We start from the raw sequence: 20032 nt of genomic DNA, 5'->3' as shown, positions 1-20032 counted from the left end.
ACTCAGGCAAAAGCAAGAAGACCCCTTGGTTCCCACTGATGCAGGGTGAGAGCTGCCTCTGAGGCCAGCTTCTGGCCACTCTTGAGGGAAGAATGTTTCCAAGGCTGAGGCTGAATGTCACCTGTCCTGTGCCCTCTCGGGAGGATCCTTGCCCCACCTCATTACACTAAACCTTTCTGATTTATGACTCACACCCTAAATCAAAATTTTAATAAAAAATTGTCGAGAAATATCCTGTTAAGTCCTTGGTATAAATCACTCTACCCTCACTTCTTTTTGTGTCCTTTACACACATACAAACAGCATGATATAAATCAGCTCGTATTACAATTTTGTAACTAGGTTTTGGCACTTGTTATATCTCATTCATGCACCCCACAATTATTTACTGAGAGCTTGTGATGGCCAACCACTTTGAAAGGGTGGGTAGTAAGGCTGGGAACTAAACAGACAAGTGACTTTCAGTCAAGATAGTGTGTGACTTCAAATTTTGCACTACTACCTCCATAATAACTACAAGAAGAAAAAAAATTATACGATACAAATATCTTTGTGGACCAGAAATGAAACAAACACACGGAAGCTTGAGGTTCAAAAGCTGTTAGAAGTATCTATACCAACTAGGATCTCCAATACAACTGGGGCCACACCCCATGTGGAGCTAGGACAAAAGTCAGGCACAGAGTGTGAAATGGAGGTTGGGGTTCCTGTCCACAAAAGGAAGGCTGAAGAAGTTGTTCCAGCCTTGGGGCTTCGGATAATAAATGAAGCTGCTCTACTGTTGAAAAGAGCAGCAACAGAACCTGTGCCAAATCCCCTGCAGGCTCGATGTCTGGATTTGTGATAAATCCAGTATCATCATGATATTGGAATTTGGGGACCCAGAGCAGAGTCAAGGTAACTATAATATCACTAGATAGCAAGGGGCTGGTGCAGAGAAAAGAAACAGCAGCATCACAAAATACAAATAACATCCACTCCTAATGAGCCTGACTAGGAAGGAAGCCTAAAATAGAGAAAGAGAACCACTAAACACAACGACTACCGGGTGAATTCATTCAGGAAGAAATGAAAATAATAGAGTAGCCTCAAAAGGACTTATTTTTAACAGTTTCCTTGAAGCATAACTGACATGCCAAAAAACTACACATATTTATTTATAACATACAGCAATCAAGGTAACAAACATATCCACAAACTTCAAAGGCATCTTTCCACCAATGCCTCACTATTTTGATTATAGTAACTTCATAGTACATCTTGACATCAAGTAGTGTCAACCCTTCAACTTTGTTTTCTTCCAAAGTTGTCTTGGCTATACTAAGGTTCTTTGTATTTCATGAACATTTTAGAACAAATTAAACAATTCCTACAAAAAAAAATATCGTGCTGAAAAAATTCCCAGAAACACAAAAGCAACCAAGACTGAATCATGAAGAAGTAGAAAATGTGAAGAGAACTGTAACTAGTAAGGAAATTGAATTAGTAATCAAAAATCTTCTGCAAGTACCTCTGCAGACCACAACAGCACAGAGCCTAGGTGCTATCTCCTGGCACGCACATGGGGCTGGCTCCTCAGCTACACGTCAAACACCAATTCTGCTGCCCGTGCTGGATGCCAAGTGAGATAATGTGATTTTTTTAAAAAATAGTCTCCTATTTTCCTTTCTTTCATTTATTTATTTACTTATTAACATTTTTATTTATTTATTTGGCCACTTAGGGTCTTAGTTGCAGCACACGGGATCTTTATTGCGGCATTCGGGACCTTTCCTTGCAGTGTGCGGTGTGTTTGTTGCAGCGCATGGGCTTCTCTCTAGTTGTGGCATGCGGGCTCAGTATTTGTGGCACGTGGGCTCCAGAGCGCATGGACTCAGCAGTCGCAGTGTGAGGGCTCTCTAGCTGTGCCGTGAAGGCTCCAGAGCGCACAGGCTCAGTAGTTGCAACACATGGGCTCTCTAGTTGTGGCGTGCTCTCTAGAGTGCACAGGCTTAGTTGCGCCACGTCACGTGGGATCTTAGTTTCCCAACCAGGGATGGAACCCACATCCCCTGGCGGATTCTTAACCACTGGACCACCAGGGAAGTCCCTACTTATTTATTAATTTTTTTGGCCACACCGTGCAGTTTGCGGGATATTAGTTCCCCAACCAGAATTGGAGGGCTTCACTGATGAATTCTGTTAAACATTTTAAGAAGAACTAATACTAATCCTTCTCAAATTTTTCCCAAAAATTGAAGAGAAGGGAACACCTAACTTGTTCTATGAGTCCAGCATCACCCTGATTCCAAACCCAGACAAAGACAGTATAAAAAATAAAACTGCAGATCAGTATCCCTAATGACCACTGACGCAAAAATCTTAAAATTCTGGACAACCAAATTCAGCAGCATATTAAAAGTATTAAACACCATGAACAAGTGGGCTTTATTCCTGGAATGTAAGGATGGTTCAGTATATGAAAATCAATTAATATAATACACAACAATAGTACCCAAAGCAATCTACAGATTCGATGCCATCCCTCTCAAAATCCCAATAAAGTTTTCTGCAGAAATAGAAAACCCCATCCAAAAATGCGTATGTAATTTCAAGTCACCCCAAATAACCAAAACCATCTTGAAAAAGGACAATAAAGCTGGACTCCTTGATTTTAAAACTTACTCTACAATGATCAAACCAGAAGAATGACATACAGACTAACTGAAGAGAACAGAGATTCCAGAAATAAACCCACACATATATAGTCAAATGATTTTTGACAAGGGTGCCAAGACCGTTCAATGGGAAAGGATAGTCTTTTCGTCAAACGGTTCTGAGAAAACTGGATACCTACGTTCAAAAGAATGAAGTTAGACCCTTACCTAACACCATACGTGAAAATAAACTCAAAGTGAATGAAAGACCTAAGTGTAAGACCTAAAACTATAAAATTCTTGGCAGAAACATAGGGCAAAATCTTCATGACACTGCATTTGGCAACGATCTCCTGGATATGACACAAAAGGCACCAGGCAACAAATGAGAAATTAGGCAAACTGGACTTTATGAAAATTTTCAAAAAGTGTGCGTCAAAACACAATATCAACAAGGTAAAAAGGCAATCCACAGAATGGCATAAAGTATTTTAATATCATATATTTGATAATGGGTTAATTTTCAGATTACACAGTTTCTAATACTCGACAGCAAGAAACCAAACAACCTAATTCAAAAATGGGCAAAGGACGTGAATAGACATTTCATCAAAGAAGATATCCAAATGATCAATAAGCACGTGAAAAGGTGCCCAATATCACTAATAGTTAGAGAAAAACACATTAAAACTGCAATGAAATACCACTTCTATGCTAAAAGAAATAAGCCAGTCACAAAATGACACATAATATATGACTCCACATACATGAGGTACTTAGAATAGTCAAAATCACAGAGACAGAAAATATTGGGTTGGCCAAAAGTTTTGTTCACTTTTCCCGTAAGATGGCTCTAGCAGCATTTAGTTGTCTTGAACTTCATTGGAAACAATTTTGTTAGACTGTGTGTGACAGCTGTCATATCAGCGTGCATTTAAAAAAAGACTTAGCAAAATTGGTGGATTTTTGTGTAGCCATTTTAATATTGAAGATGGAAGAAAAAAGGGAACATTTTCGGTATATTATGCTTTATTACTTCAAGAAAGGTAAAAACACAACTGAAATGCAAAAAAAGATTTGTGCAGTGTATGGAGAAGATGCTGTGGCTGATCAAACACGTCAAAAGTGGTTGACGAAGTTTCGGACCAGAGATTTCTCACTGGCCGATGCTCCACGGTCAGGTACACAAGTTGAAGTTGATAGCAATCAAATTGGGACATTAATTGAGAACAATCAACGTTATACCGCACAGGAGATAGCCAACATACTCAAAATATCCAAATCAAGCACTGAAAATCATTTGCACCAACTTGGTTATGTTTCATCGCTTTGACGTTTGGGTTCCACATAAGTTAAGGGAAAAAAATCTTCTTGACTGTATTTCCACATACGATTCTCCATTGAAATGTAATGAAAACGTTTTGTTTCTAAAACAAATTGTGATGGGTGATAAAAAGTGGATACTGCCCAATAACGTGGAATGGAAGAGACTGTGGGGCAAGTGAAATGAACCGTCACCAACCACACCAAAGGCTGGTCTTCATCCAAAGAAGGTGATGTGTATATGGTGGGATCAGAAGGGAGTCCTCTATTATGAGCTCCTTCCAGAAAACCAAACGATTAATTCCAGCAAGTACTGCTCCCAGTTAGACCAACTGAAAGCAGCACTCAATGAAAAGTGTCCAGAATTAGTCAACAGAAAACACATAAGCTTCCATCAGGGTAACGCAAGACCGCATGTTTCTATGATGACCAGGCAAAAACTGTTACAGCTTGACTGGGAAGTTCTGATTCATCCGCCATATTTACCAGACATTGCATCTTCGGATTTCCATTTATTTAGGTCTTCACAAAATTCTCTTAATGGAAAAAACTTCCATTCTCTGGAAGATTGTAAAAGGCACCTGGAACAGTTATTTGCTCAAAAAGATAAAAAGTTTTGGGAAGATGGAATTATGAAGTTGCCTGAAAAATGGCAGAAGGTAGTGGAACAAAAGGGTGAATACGTTGTTCAATAAGGTTCTTGGTGCAAATGAAAAATGTGTCTTTTATTTTTACTTAAAAACAGAAGGCACTTTTTGGCCAACCCAATAGAAGGGTGGCTGTGTGGAGCGGGGAAGGGATAGTTACTGTTTAATGGGAATAGAGTTTCAGTTTTACAAGATGAAAAGAATTACAGAGGTGGATGGTGGTTATGACTGCACAACATTATGAATATATTTAATACTACTGAACTGAGCACTTAAAATTGATTAACGGGGTAAATTTTACGTTATGTTTATTTCATCACAACAAAAAAAGAGAAAAAATTCAAACAGCCCTTCTTCCTTGGCCCAAATCATGTAGTTAGTTATTCCCTCCACAGGGCCCCAGGGAACCTAGAAGCATAGCAAAAGAATTTCTATATTGTACTGTGTGATAAATTGGCATGTTTGTGTACCCAATGGCTGTTCTTTGATCTTATGCATGATGCTTATGGAGGTATACTGAGGATCCTGTATATTATTATCTGCAGAGTATATGCTGGATCTCTGTAATTCAATAATTTTTTGCCAGGAGGCTACAAGTTTACAGCCAAGAAGAAATGCCAGACACTTCACTAAAAAAAAAGTTATCCAGAGGATATTACAGGAGATCAACATCGGGGATACTAGGTGAGGACTGCAATCCTACCCAGACTGCAGAGGGACAGCTTTCCGGTGGCCAAGAAAGGCATGGTTAATATGAAAAGTATAAGCCAGGCTGAAGACTGGCATCTTTGGCATATAATAAGGAAAACCTTAAAAACACTTCTCTCTTATAAATTTGAAAATACTTATTTTAATAGGGGAAAAGGAAGCTGCAGTGTAATTTTTATAGCAATTAATTATCTAGTTACAAAACTCATCTGGGATACATATCCTGGCTTTGTATTTTCTTGAAAAAGAAAATATTTAGGGGCTTCCCTGGTGGCACAGTGGTGAAGAATCTGCCTGCCAATGCAGGGGACACAGTTCCGAGCCCCGCAGAACAACTAAGCCCATGTGCCACAATTAATGAGCCTGCGCTCGCCCGCGAGCCACAACTACTGAGCCCGTGCGCCACAACTACTGAAGCCTGCACTCCTAGAGCCTATGCTCCCCAACAAGAGAAGCCACTGCAATGAAAAGCCCGCACACTGCAATGAAGAGTAGACCCTGCTCACCGCAACTAGAGAAAGCCCGTGTGCAGCAATGAAGACCCAATGCAGCCAAAAATAAATAAATAAAATAAATTTATTTTTAAAAAAAGAAAATATTTACGTCAAACAACTACCCTGCTTTGTCTTTTCTTCAGGAGACATAGTCAACTTGTTATATATTTTATTAGCCATATCTTACTCACACTACGGTTACCAATTGAGGGTTCAAAGAGCCCCTTGAAATTCTGTATTGTGTACAGAACTTTGCATATAGGCGAGTCTAGGCATTTTTCCCGGAGAGTCTAGAATCATCAGATTCTCTAAGTAGTTCACACTCAAGACAGACTGAGAGGACTTCCCTGGTGGCGCAGTGGTTAAGAATCCGCCTGCCAATGCAGGGGACATGGGTTCGAGCACTGGTCTGGGAAGATCCTACATGCCGCGGAGCAACTAAGCCTGTGAGCCACAACTACTGAGCCTGAGCTCTAGAGACCACAAGCTACAACTACCGAAGCCCGCGCGACTAGAGCCCGGACTTCGCAACAAGAGAAGCCACCGCAACGAGAAGCCCACACACCGCAACGTAGAGTAGCCCCCGCTCACCGCAACTAGAGAAAGCCGGGGTGCAGCAACGAAGACCCAAAGCAGCCAAAAATAAATAAGTTTATATTAAAAAAAAACAGACTGAGAATCCATCTTATACCCACAGTTCACTATGATTTTATAGTGTAAACATGGGTCGTAAATTATGGGTTGACAGGTTTCATGCTCCCTGAAGGATAAGTATGCTTACTTTCACAGGACCCTATCTGGAAGGAACCTCAAAAGCTAACAAGTTCACTCTCCTTCCTTTAGGTAAAATACCTCTACAATTACCCAAGTCCAGTGAAAACTAAAAGTCTGCTTATTTTTCCCTGTGGGAAAGCAATTCCAGCACCTCATTCTGTAACTTATCACATTTTTAACAACCACTGTAAAAATTTATCTTTGGTCTGTATGTGCTCTAGTTGAGGCCCTCAATAGCCTTATTACTATTTTTCTTCACTGTATACACAGCTGTAAATGTGTATTAATCTTTTCCAGAGAAGACATATTGTTTGTCGCAGGCCATTTTTAAACCTAATGACTCCAGTGGTAAATGTGTATGTACACAACACAGTTCACACACTTTAGGCAGACATCTGGCCAATGTACTAGAACCTAAGTGTGATCAAGTTACTAGTAACAGGAGTTCAGAGTCCCAAAGGCTGGGGAAAATATCTCAGAGGATACACTGCAGCAAGAAGGGGCTCTCCAGCTGTTTCTGGCAGCTATAGTGTAGGCCAGAAGTACGGGTGTCGTGGCATCTGGTGGAGGTCTGACCTTACCGGGCGCCCACAATATTGGGCCCCTCTGCAGCCCTCATCCTAGCCTGGCCTGTGATCACAGTTCCACTGCTCTCCCTAGTGGAGACTGTACATCCCAGGCTTTCCCGAGCACTGGCACCCCGACTCCCCCTACTTGCCTGCCTCTCTGGGTTCGTCTCCTGTGGTCCTCCCTACACAGACATCGGACCCTCCAGGCCTCCCACCACCAGCAGCGGCACCCTGCCACCCTCTGTGGGTCTGCCCACTAGCTACGATTCACCGGCACTCTCAAGGGTTGCTTCCTGCTTCCCAGGGATTGTGGGCGAGCTCTGGCCTGGGCAACCCAGCAAATTTGCCCACTGTCCTGTGGGCTGTAGTCACACCTTCTCCAATGAGGTCTGACCCACAGCCTTGGGGAAGAGGTATCCCCTTTCAAGTTTGTCCTTCCTGAGGTACTCTCCCTCTCCCTCAGCTTTCGGATACCCTACAGAGTTCTTTTTAAATCTTACATTTACTCGTCAGTTATAGCTTAATAATTCTTTATACTGAAATTCTTTTATTTAAATCACTATGTGGTTTGTCTTCTGATGGGACCCAGACTGACGCAATCACAATGTCTTTGACTGTGCTCATTGATAATATTTGCTAACAGTGTATTTTTATTGTTTTTATTTTTCCTTCTAGTTTAAGTATATTATGGTTAAACAATGTGGTCTATACAATTCCTACTTATTGGAATTTATTGATATGTTTTAACCTAACGCATGGTGAACTTTTTAAAGTATTTCCAGAAAATTGAAAAGAAGGCACAGTCTCTATTTTCAGGGTAGAGAGACAGATATACTTCTATTAGATTAATCTTACTAAAGTTTTCATACCCTCTATACCAGGGGTCAACAAACTTTTTCCGTAAAGAGCCAGACAGTAAACAACACAGGCCTGTGGGCTACAGAGTCCCTGTTGTAACTCCTCAACTCTACCCTCAAGATGCAAAAGCAGCCATAGACAATTGTTTGTGTGGCTGTATTCAATAAAACTTTACTTACAAAAACAGGCAGTGGGCCAGAGTTAGTCCACATGCCTTAGTTTGTCAACTCCTGCTCTATGTCATCATTTTCATCCACTTGGGTCGTCAAGCAATGAGAAAGAAAGGTTAAATCTCTTGATATTACTGTACTTTTTTTTCCCTATATGTTTTGGTCTTTCCCTGTATGTTTTGGTCCTTCTCTGTTTTTATAGTTCTGTGCTCTGATATTTGACACAAAAAGGTTCATAGTTATTGTATCTTCCTGTGGATTTTACTCCTTACCATTGTAGAGTCCTTCTCTTTGTCCTGATAAAGGTTTTTTGTTTTGCATTAAACCTTACGTCTAATAGAGGAAAACGTTTAGAAAGCAAATATACAATAAGACAATAAAATTAAGACCAAAGATAAGTTTAAGAATAAATCTAATTGGCATAAATTCAACTATTAAAGCAAATCTCAGAATGTGGCAAACACCAAAACCCTGTCTATAAGATACATATGTGAAATAGAGTGTCCTAGAAGTTTACCTGAAATAGATTCTTCAACTGCCTTTAAGCTTTTTTTGTTTAAATCTTATATGCTATTAATATGAGTATTATCCTACATACCATATATTGCATCAGTTATATTTAATGGGGCTGTTTAGAGTCTTTTATATGTCCTTAAAGAGTGCATGATTTGGTTAGTCTTCCCTCTGTTCACTGGAGCCCCATCTATGTCCTGCATATTTCCAAAATATACAAACAGCTCATACAACTCAATAACAAAAAAAACAAACAACCCAATCAAAAAATGGGCAGCAGACCTAAAAAGACATTTCTCCAAAGAAAACATATAGATAGCCAACAGACACATGCAAAGATGCTCAACATTGCTAATTATCAGGGAAATGCACGTCAAAACTACAATGAGGTTCAGTTGATCCAAGTCTCCATTGGGTTCTTTTCACATACTCAGTAGTCTTGTGCAGTCTCATCTGTTTTCGTGTAATTTCACTTATTTCATTCTATTTCTATGGAGACTGTGGTGGATATGCTCTAGCTCTGTCTGCGCTTCTGCATTTCAGGGTAGTCCTGCATGCCAAGTAACCCTAAAATATCTTTTTGAAAGAGAATTGATGCCCACAATGGATTTCTTCTTCCTTCTTGGAATTCATTTCTTGATTTTCCTTTTTTTTTTTATTTTAACCTCACATCCATTACGAAGAATTTGAGGCTCTGCCTTACTTAAATATCCACCTAAATGAACGATTAGCCACCGCATATTAAAGTAGAAATTTAGTATTTCCAGACTAAATAATCTTCTGAAATTTCTTTTGGTTCTAGTTTTGAAAGGAATCAAAAGAGCATAGCAACTCAAGACATCATGAAATTCAAATAAAATCACTTCACCCTCTGCAACGACCTGAGAGACACACAAGCAGGTGTGTGAGCTCTTACCAGCGGGATAAGCAGGCTGATAAGGTCTGTCAGAGGCTTGCCGAGCAGCAGCAGGTCTTCTGCGGCCTGAGTGTCCCCTCCAGAGCCGGACTTCTGTGCCTGAACAGGGGGAGGAGAGGGGAAGGGGGTCTTGGAGATTAGTCAGTTTGGCCGTAGGAGACAGGTCCACCCAGTCCCAACAGACGACGGCGCAGAGGAAGCATCTGACCTCAGGCCCCTGAAGAGAAGTTATGCTCGGTAATCACGTGACAGAGCACACACACTGCCACCAGCTGAGGCCACAGAGGCGGATCTGGGTGGACCACAGATAAAGCAACAACCAGGGCTGTCGTTGGAGGGATGATATTGATGTTCACACACTGCGGGTGGTAAAGCACTTTATCTTCCCAACCATCCTGAGACGAGGTGCAGTTATCCCCATTTTTCAGGGGAGAAAACTGAAGTTCAGAGAGGTTGAGTAGTTGGTCTAAAGTCCCACGGACAATGGGTGACAAAGCTGGAGGATGAATCCAGGCTAAATGCCTCCAAATCACACAAGCTCACCTCTTCTGGGCACTGTTATACATACACATTATGACGCAGACCAAATGCATTCTGCTGTGCTTTCCTTCTCTATATGCACACACCTGCTCAAATAACATCTAGAATATTTATCGAATGAACAGGCTTTGGACCACTGCATGAAGAAGCTTCAGATACAGGTCTACGTTGCTTAGGAAGTACACAATGGAAGTAAGAATTCACAAATGAGTGGCTTTAACTTTAAGTGTGTCTTTCCCAGGAGTTTTATAGAACTGCCTCATTTCAGAGAAGATTTCTATCATAGAGATGAATAATTTTATACTGAGAGAAGGCACTGATTATTTATTGTATTTGCTATAGCACATATACATTTCATTCGCATACACCCTCTCTGTTTTTAATTTCACTCAGAACAAAACTACTTTTAGGTAATGACCTTTGCCAGAGCCTTTTTAAAGCAGGCTGCCCCGCCTTAGGTCACTAACCCTCTCATAAATGCCAAGGTTCCTTCTGCCTTCGGGCGTATGGAGAGAATTTAAGTGGCGCACTTTCCTTCGTTCAAAAGGAAAGAAAAAAAAAATGGATGTTGTGGAAAATCAGACACCTTCCTTTTAACAGCTTGCACCTCTCTGCAGCCGAGGGGGACAACAATAATTGGTAGCTAGAAGTTTCCTCTCCCCTCTCCCCTCCCCTATCCCTACCTCAACCCCTGGCCTCTGTTAGAGAGGTGAAATTTCCTCCCAGAAAACAAACGCGTAGCACTACCCTAGGTCTGAACCTTTCTGAAGTTCGGCTGTTGATCCTGCCTTCTGAAGCACCATGTGAGGTGGAATATCGGCCTTTGCACATTAATATGTTATCCTTTAGAGAGGACCGACTGTCTCTTGGGAAAAATAAGGCAGTCTTGCAAACCAGCACCTAGGCAGGGAGGGGCATGGAGCCACTGCTTCCTTTCCAAACACACATAAGCAAGGAGACACGGCTACAAGCACAAGCACACACTGTGGGACTCTTCCCACCAGGATATCCAGTGGGCCTCCAGACCCTCTACTGTCATTTGTTATTGTCACCAAGAAACAACCTGACCCAGCCCGCCAGTATTCGGGTACCACCTCCTTATAAAGATGCCAAGCGTTCCAGAAAGGGAATGCTATAGCTTGCACAAGAGGAAGGTGCACATCAGGAATGCATATGAAATTCAACTGTCCTCACAAAAATCCAGGCCCACAGCAGAAACTCTGTGCGCCAAGGAGATCACGTGTGGGTAGCCGAGCAATGAATACAGGGGCCTGGCCAGCCTCTCTCAGGGTCTCTCCAGCTCCCCAACGGTACACTCTCCAGAGTCAGCCTCTCGATTCCCAGATACCTTACGTGTGCATTCTGCAAGGGGCTCTTTCCACAGCAAGAAAACCCACCTCCGCCGTGATGTTGCTACGGTCCTCCCTGTCCAGTCCTCTGCCTCTGCCTCTGTCCCACTGATCCCTTTCAGCAACTCACTGCCCCAGTCCTTGCTGGCTGGTAACCAACCCCACTCCTGGCCATCCATGGTTCTTGGCTCACCCAGCTGTTACAGCCTGGGCAAGAGGAGAGGGCAGCCTGAGTTGGGTGCTAGCAGTAGTGCTTGAGGCAAAATCTGAATTATTTGCTGACAAATTAAATGAGGAATATGAAAAAGGGAAATTTTAAGAAGGACCCCCAGGTTTCTAGTTTGCACAGCAGGATGAGAGGGGCAGGGCTTGCTGGCAGGGGAATGTTTGGGAGGTGAATCCTGAGCTCCGCTTTAGACATGTTGAATTTGAGGGGACTGTGGAGCATTCTAGTGGTCACGTTTAGGAAGCTACTGAATATATTAAGTATGGATCTCAGACGAGAACTCTAGGTACAAATATAAATTTAATAGCTGTAAACATATAAAACACGGGCATGTCAACTTATGAGCCGTATGTAATATTAAATGGCATTACAGCATTACCCAAAATGAGATAAGGGGATACAGCTAACTTCTTGGCACAAGAAGAAAGGTCAGGAAGAATATAACTCTATTACATCTACCACTGCTACATGAATCTAGTGCACAGGGGGCAGGTCCTCAACAGAGCTTTGTTACATAAACACAGAGGTACGGCGCCTGTAGTGAACAAGAGTCAATTCCTCAGGCAGCTGCTGCCAACGCCCTAAGCAGGTTCAAGCACAACAGAGCACAACGTGCAATGGTGTGGCCTAGACAATTCAAGTCAACACTCGGTGCGCTCCCCAGACACCATCATCCACACGCTTGCCATGCACAGATGATACGACTCAGTCCCCACTCTGTAGAACCCCACGGTTTCATTAAAAGAATGGCGTGCTTTACGATGGAAAACAGTATGGAAGTTCCTCAAAAAACTAAAAACAGAGTCGCCATATGATCCAGCAATATCATTCCTGGGCGTATATCCAGACAAAACTATAATTCAGAAAGATACAGGCACCCCTATGCTCACAGCAGCACGACTTACAGTAGCTAAGACACGGAAACGGCCTAAATCTCCACTGACAGATGAATGGATAAAGAAGATGTGGTACCTATATACAATGGAATACTACTCAGCCGTTAAAAAGAATGAAATAGTGCCATTTCCAGAAACATGGATGGATCTAGAGATGATCATACTATGCAAAGTAAGTCAGAAAGAGAAAGACAAATACCATATGATAGCACTTATATGTGGAATCTAAAACACAACACAAATGAACTTATCTATAAAACAGACACAAACATAGAGAACAGACTTGTGGTTGCCAAGGCGGGAGGAGTGGGGTGGGGGAGGGAAGATGGATTGGGAGTTTGGGATTAGCAGATGCAAACTATTATACATAGAAGGGATAAACAACAAGGTCCTACTGTATAGCATAGGGAACTATGTTCGATATCCTGTGACAAACCATAATGAAAAAGAGTACACATATGCATAACGGAGTCACTTTGCTGGACGGCAGAAATGAACACAACACTGTAAATCAACTATACTTCAATAAAATTTAAAAATAGAAGAAGAAGAATGGCAAGTTTTCAAATAACTGCACTAAAGGCAGAGTGTGAAAACTGCCACAGTGGAGGAGGGAATAGAGGAGCTGGGGCGGGAGTAGGAAAAGGTGACACAAAGTCACCTTTTGGATGGTGGGGACGAGGTCTGCAGGGAATGACGTGGACAGCCGGTGTTTCAGGTGCTGGAATCACGTGAGGAAAGGCCGGGAGTGACAAGGCACCGGATCCATGTGGAAAATGCCAAGGTGACTGTTTGGGGTGCACGTGGGCTGCATGAGGGCTGGTGGACGAGGCTGGAAAACCACCCTGGGGCTGATCATACGAGGTCTTGACCGTCTTGCCAAGGAGTTAGAAAATGATATGTAGATAGTGAGATGTCATCGAAGTTTTCAAGGGCAGGAGAGAAACGAGGAGGACCACGGACTACAGCAGATAAATCTCACTTGCACTCAGCCACCAGACAGGGTAGCTCATGGGGGACAACAATAAGGGCAAAGCCTGGAGGAGTCGAACTGGTAACTCCAAGGGATACTGAAATAGAGACTGTAGCCCCTACCCTGGCAGCCTTCACGTGAGTGTGAGATCAAAGACGACTCAGGGGCCACATTTCAGTCTTCCAGGCAATGCCGACACACCTGCCGACCAACAGCAGTTAAACCGTCCTATTACCAGAGTAATGTATCAAGCTGTCCCCCATCACTCCAGAAGTGAGAGACAAGGCCCAGATTGGGAAGTCAGGTGACCTGGATTTTAATATTGAATATGTTCTTTCCCTAGCCCCCAAACTTGGTAACATCCCCCGCCACTGTTCACTCTGCAGGACCCTGTACCTTCCAGTGGTGAGGCATCTCAGTGTATTAAGATGCTGATTTGCTCCACTATTTGGGTATTGACCGTCATACCAAAATGAAGCTCCCTGGCACTTAACACCCTTCTTCTCTCGATTCCTGCCAAAATCACAGGCGCCAAGCCCTGGGCTAGGCTCACAAATGCAAAATAAAACCATAAATTTATATCTCGTAAGCCTGCTAGGAGTTAGTTCACTCCGTAAATACGAACTGAGTGCCCTCCCATGTGCCAGGACACAGAAACAAAGAAATCACGGCCCCCAGGAACCCTCTGTAAACAGGAAGGGGAAGTGAGCACCTTTCATCTTGTTGCTATTAATAATACAGCAACCATTTATCGCTTACCTTCCCTGGGCCAGGTATACTTAAGGCACATCATATTTACATATCTTGTATTCTCTCATTTAAGTCCCCTGCTGAGTACTTAGCATGTCTACTTTACAGACAAGGAAACTGATACTCAGACAGGTCAAGTAACGTGCCCAGCGCCTCACAGGTAAAAGTGACGTGGCTGGGGGCTTCCCTGGTGACGCAGTGGTTGAGAGTCCACCTGCTGATGCAGGGGACACAGGTTCGTGCCCCAGTCCGGGAAGATCCCACATGCCACGGAGCAGCTGGGCCCGTGAGCCATGGCCGCTGAGCCTGCGCGTCCGGAGCCTGTGCTCCGCAACGGGAGAGGCCACAACAGTGAGAGACCCACGTACCGAAGAAAAAAAAAAAAAAAAGTGACGTGGCTGGGATTCAAATCCAAGGTGTTCCAGCCCACAAGGCCCAGGTGCTCCCACCACACCAGTGAGTCCTGAGCATCTATTTGTCTCTGCTTCCACATCTTTCACACACAAACTCACAAGGTCGGTTGGGGATAGGGACTGGACTCCTAGTAGAGATTGTGACACCTCCCTCCCCTACTCCTCACCTTCCCAGTACACATTCCTGCATCATATCCCTCTCCTCCCTGAAAAAGAAAAACGCTTCATAAATCTAAGCACTATTATCATTTTAAACACTGGCAACACTCAGCTCTTCTGCTTTCGAGAGGTTCCTGTTAAAAGCAGACATGAGCTTTGAATGCAGAAGAATCCCAGGTGTGCAGACAAATGGAAGAGGTGACACGCTTTGGAAAGAACTTTCAGCTCAGTGTTCTAGAAGGATGTGTCGTTGGTGCCCACTCCATTTCTTTTCCCAACCTTTTCCCTAATTCAGTCTCAAGGACCCTACCTCTTTCAGACTGACACCAGGTATCATGTAGATCAAAGTCGGTCATCAAGGTCAAAAGCAATACTTGGCAGATATTATAGGGAAAGATTTAGAAAGATGAGAGCAGTAAAATACAAAGTGGTGCTGAGGGCTTCCCTGGTGGTGCAGTGGTTGAGAGTCCACCTGCCGATGCAGGGGGCACGACTTCGTGCCCCGGTCCGGGAAGGTCCCACATGCCCCGGAGCGACTGGGCCCGTGAGCCATGGCCGCTGAGCCTGCGCGTGCAGAGCCTGTGCTCCGCAACGGGAGAGGCCACAACAGTGAGAGGCCCGTGTAACGCAAAAAAAAAAAAAAAAAGTGGTGCTGAAAAAAATGAAAGAATAAAAAACAGTGATCTGTTGGTACACTAACAAATTGAAAAAAAGAATTAGAAAATATTTTGTACTAAGGAGTTTCCTTTTAAACACCCTACCTGATCACTTGAAATAAAAGAGGATTTCTATGTTCTGGAATTTAAAGAATTTTTAGACTTCTGATCCTTTTTATCCACAACCTACACAATCTTTTTTTTTTTTTTTTTTGCAATATGTGGGCCTCTCACTGTTGTGGCCTCTCCCGTTGCGGAGCACAGGCTCCAGATGTGCAGGCCCAGCGGCCATGGCTCACGGGCCCAGCCGCTCCGCGGCACGTGGGATCTTCCCGGACCGGGGCACGAACCCGTGTCCCCTGCATCGGCAGGCGGACTCTCAACCACTGCGCCACCAGGGAAGCCCCATAATCTTTACAGATTGATATCATCAAAGCATCTTGTGAGAGTAACTATCAACGACACCTTGAAGAATTACATAAAGCTACCACTGTGGAAACTGAAATAAGAACCAATGCTCTCGATAACTTAAAAGGACCAACTGTATAGTACAGGGCACTCTACTCAATACTCTGTAATGACCTACATGGGAAAAGAATCTAAAAAAGAGTGGATCTATGTGTATGTATAACTGATTCACTGTGCTGTATAGCAGAAACCAACACAACAATGTAAATCAACTATATTCCAATAAAAATTTTAAGAAAAAGAAACAATGCTCTCTGAAGAGACACTTATTAGAAAAGAGAGGGAAAACTAAGAGAAATCCATAATTCAGGATTCCATAAGTACTTAGCCAAGCTTTACTGTTCATTTAGAATATGTGCAAATAAAAACAGCAACGTAGTCCAAAGGCCATTTTCATCTACTGGCTTTACAAGTTTGGGTTAAAACTTATTGACTAACTATCATCTTGGTTGAGGGGATCTTGGAATTATTTATTAAAACACACAAGACAAGCTACATACTTCACCACCTTAACTGCGGGTAAAAGATAATGATGAATAACAGACACTAAACCGGGGTCTGGCGATTCATTCTTGGGTGTGCTACTGTGACTCTTGGCAAGGTAACAGAACAGTCTGCTTTCAACATCAACTTCTGCATCTATCCAAGCCAGGATGCTACCACTGATATACCATCTCTTGCAATTTTATTGGGATTCTAAATATAACAGTGAATTCATATTGGCTGTGTGCTATCCCATGATCTAAGTATCAGGGGACTCAATTCTTTAGAGAAAACATGAAAGGAGATAAACATGTGGTGGTACCTAACAAAGAAAGTACTACTCAGTGAACTCACATGCCCTTCCTTCCTCAGAGCATGATGCCAGGTTACAGTCTGGGGCTACCTGACTTTTCTATAGCCACTAAATATTGGGGTGGCCAAAAGATTCATTCAGTTTCTCCATAAGATGGCCCTCGTGGCACTTAGTTGTCTTTAACTTCATTTGAAACAATTTTGTTAGTGACAGCTGTCATATCAGCATGCATTTAAATAAAAACTTATCGGGCTTCCCTAGTGGCGCAGTGGCTGAGAGTCCGCCTGCTGATGCAGGGGACACGGGTTCGTGCCCCAGTCTAGGAAGATCCCACATGCCGCGGAGCGGCTGGGCCCATGAGCCATGGCCACTGGGCCTGCGCGTCCAGAGCCTGTGCTCTGCAACGGGAGAGGGCACGACAGTGAGAGGCCAGCGTACCACAAAAAAAAAAAAAAACTTATCAAAATTGGTGGATTTTTGTGTAGCCATTTTAATATTGAAGATGGAAGAAAAAAAGCAACATTTTCAGCATATTATCCTTTATTATTTCAAGAAAGGTAAAAACACAACTGAAACGCAAAAAAAGATTTGTGCAGTGTATGGAGCAGATGCTGTGACTGATCGAACATGTCAAAAGCGGTTTCTGAAGTTTCATGCTGGAGATTTCTCGCTGGCTGATGCTCCACGGTCGGGTAGACCAGTTGAAATTGAGAGCGATCAAATGGAGACATTAACTGAGAACAATCAACATTATACCACACAGGAGATAGCCAACATACTCAAAATATCCAAATCGAGCGCTGAAAATCATTTGCACCAACTTGGTTATGTTCATCGTTTTGATGTTTGGGTTCCACATAAGGGGAAAAAAACCTCCCTGACCATATTTCCGCATGCGATTCTCCATTGAAATGTAATGAAAACGTTTTGTTTCTAAAACAAATTGTGATGGGTGATAAAAAGTGGATACTGCCCAATAACGTGGAATGGAAGAGACTGTGGGGCAAGTGAAATGAACCGTCACCAACCACACCAAAGGCTGGTCTTCTTCCAAAGAAGGTGATGTGTATATGGTGGGATTAGAAGGGAGTCCTCTATTATGAGCTACTTCCAGAAAACCAAACGATTAATTCCAACAAGGACTGCCCTAATTAGGCCAACTGAAAGCAGCACTCAATGAAAAGTGTCCAGAATTAGTCAACAGAAAACACATAATCTTCCATCAGGATAACGCAAGACTGCATGTTTCTATGATGACCAGGCAGAAACTGTTACAGCTTGGGTGGGAACTTCTGATTCATCCGCCATATTTACCAGACATTGCACCTTCGGATTTCCATTTATTTAGGTCTTTACAAAATTCTCTTAATGTAAAAAATTTCCATTCCGTGGAAGACTGTAAAAGTCACCTGGAACAGTTATTTGCTCAAAACGACAAAAAGTTTTGGGAAAATGGAATTATGAAGTTGCCTGAAAATGGCAGAAGGTAGTGGAACAAAAAAGGGTGAATATGTTGTTCAATAAAGTTCTTGGTGCAAATGAAAAATGTGTCTTTTTACTTAAAAACCGAAGGAACGTTTTGGCCAATCCAATACATCTCTAGCCCTCAAAAACCATCCTGCAGGGGGCCTGATTCCTCTAGCTCAAAGCTACAGTAATCAAGACAGTATGGTAGTGGCACAAAAACAGAAATATAGACCAATGGAACAGGAGAGAAAGCCCAGAGATAAACCCACGTACATATGGTCACCTTATCTTTGATAAAGGAGGCAAGAATATACAATGGAGAAAAGACAGCCTCTTCAATAAGTGGTGCTGGGAAAACTGGACAGCTACATGTAAAAGAATGAAATTAGAACACTCCCTAACACCATACACAAAAATAAACACAAAATGGATTAAAGACCTAAATGTAAGGCGAGACTCTATAAAACTCTTAGAGGAAAACTATGACATAAATCACAGCAAGATCCTTTTTAACCCACCTCCTAGAGAAATGGAAATAAAAACAAAAATAAACAAATGGGACCTAATGAAATGTAAAAGCTTTTGCACAGCAAAGGAAACCATAAACAAGATGAAAAGACAACCCTCAGAATGGAAGAAAATATTTGCAAATGAAGCAACTGACAAAGGATTAATCTCCAAAATACACAGGCAACTCATGCAGCTCAATAACAAAAAAACAAACAACCCAATACCAAAATGGGCAGAAGACCTAAACAGACATTTCTCCAAACAAGATATACAGATTGCCAACAAACACATGAAAGGATGCTCAACATCACTATCATTAGAGAAAAGCAAATCAAAACTACAGTGGGGTATCACCTCACACTGGTCAGAATGGCCATCATCAAAAAATCTACAAACAATAAATGCTGGAGAGGGTGTGGGGAAAAGGGAACCCTCTTGCACTGCTGGTGGGAATGTCAATTGATGCAGCCACTATGGAGAACAGTATGGAGATTCCTTAAAAAACTACAAATAGAACTATCATACGACCCAGCAATTCCACTACTGGGCATATACCCTGAGAAAACCATAATTCCAAAAGGAGTCATGTACCACAATGTTCATTGCAGCTCTATTTACAATAGCCAGGACATGGAAGTAACCTCAGTGTCCATCAGCAGATGAATGGATAAAGAAGATGTGGCACGTGTATACAATGGAATATTACAGCCATAAAAAGAAACGAAATTGAGTTAGTTGTAGTGAGGTGGATGGAGATAGAGACTGTCACACAGAGTGAAGTAAGTCAGAAAGAGAAAAACAAATACCGTATGCTAACACATATATATGGAATCTTAAAAAAAAAAAAAGGTTCTGAAGAACCTAGGGGCAGGACAGGAATAAAGATGCAGATGTAGAGAACAGACTTGAGGACACGGGGAGAGGGAAGGGTAAGCTGGGACAAAGTGAGAGAGTGGCATGGACATATATACACAACCAAATGTAAAATAAATAAAATAGATAGCTCATGGGAAGCAGCCACATAGCACAGGGAGATCAGCTCGGTGCTTTTTGCCCACCTAGAGGGGTGGGATAGGGAGGGTGGGAGGGAGACGCAAGAGGGAGGGGATATGGAGATATACGTATACGTATAGATGATTCACTTTGTGATAGAGCAGAAACCATTGTAAAGCAATTATACTCCAATAAAGATATTAAAAAACAAAAAACCAAAAAACCATC

At 42.5% G+C, this 20032-nt stretch overlaps 1 protein-coding gene across 1 annotated transcript in view; it reads right to left on the bottom strand.

Annotated features, from left to right (window-relative positions):
• The window catches only part of ULK4 (unc-51 like kinase 4), a 513951-nt gene that overhangs the window by 151187 nt on the left and 342732 nt on the right, over positions 1-20032 (bottom strand). Inside the window, exon 34 of the mRNA XM_082664206.1 lies at positions 9609-9707. Coding sequence (XP_082520332.1) covers positions 9609-9707 — 99 coding nt within the window. The remainder of the gene's footprint in view (positions 1-9608; positions 9708-20032) is intronic.

The sequence above is a fragment of the Grampus griseus genome (genome assembly GCF_964374135.1).
Source record: "Grampus griseus genome assembly, chromosome: 10".
Taxonomy (NCBI): domain Eukaryota; kingdom Metazoa; phylum Chordata; class Mammalia; order Artiodactyla; family Delphinidae; genus Grampus; species Grampus griseus.
This window is presented reverse-complemented; position numbering and strand designations above follow the sequence as displayed.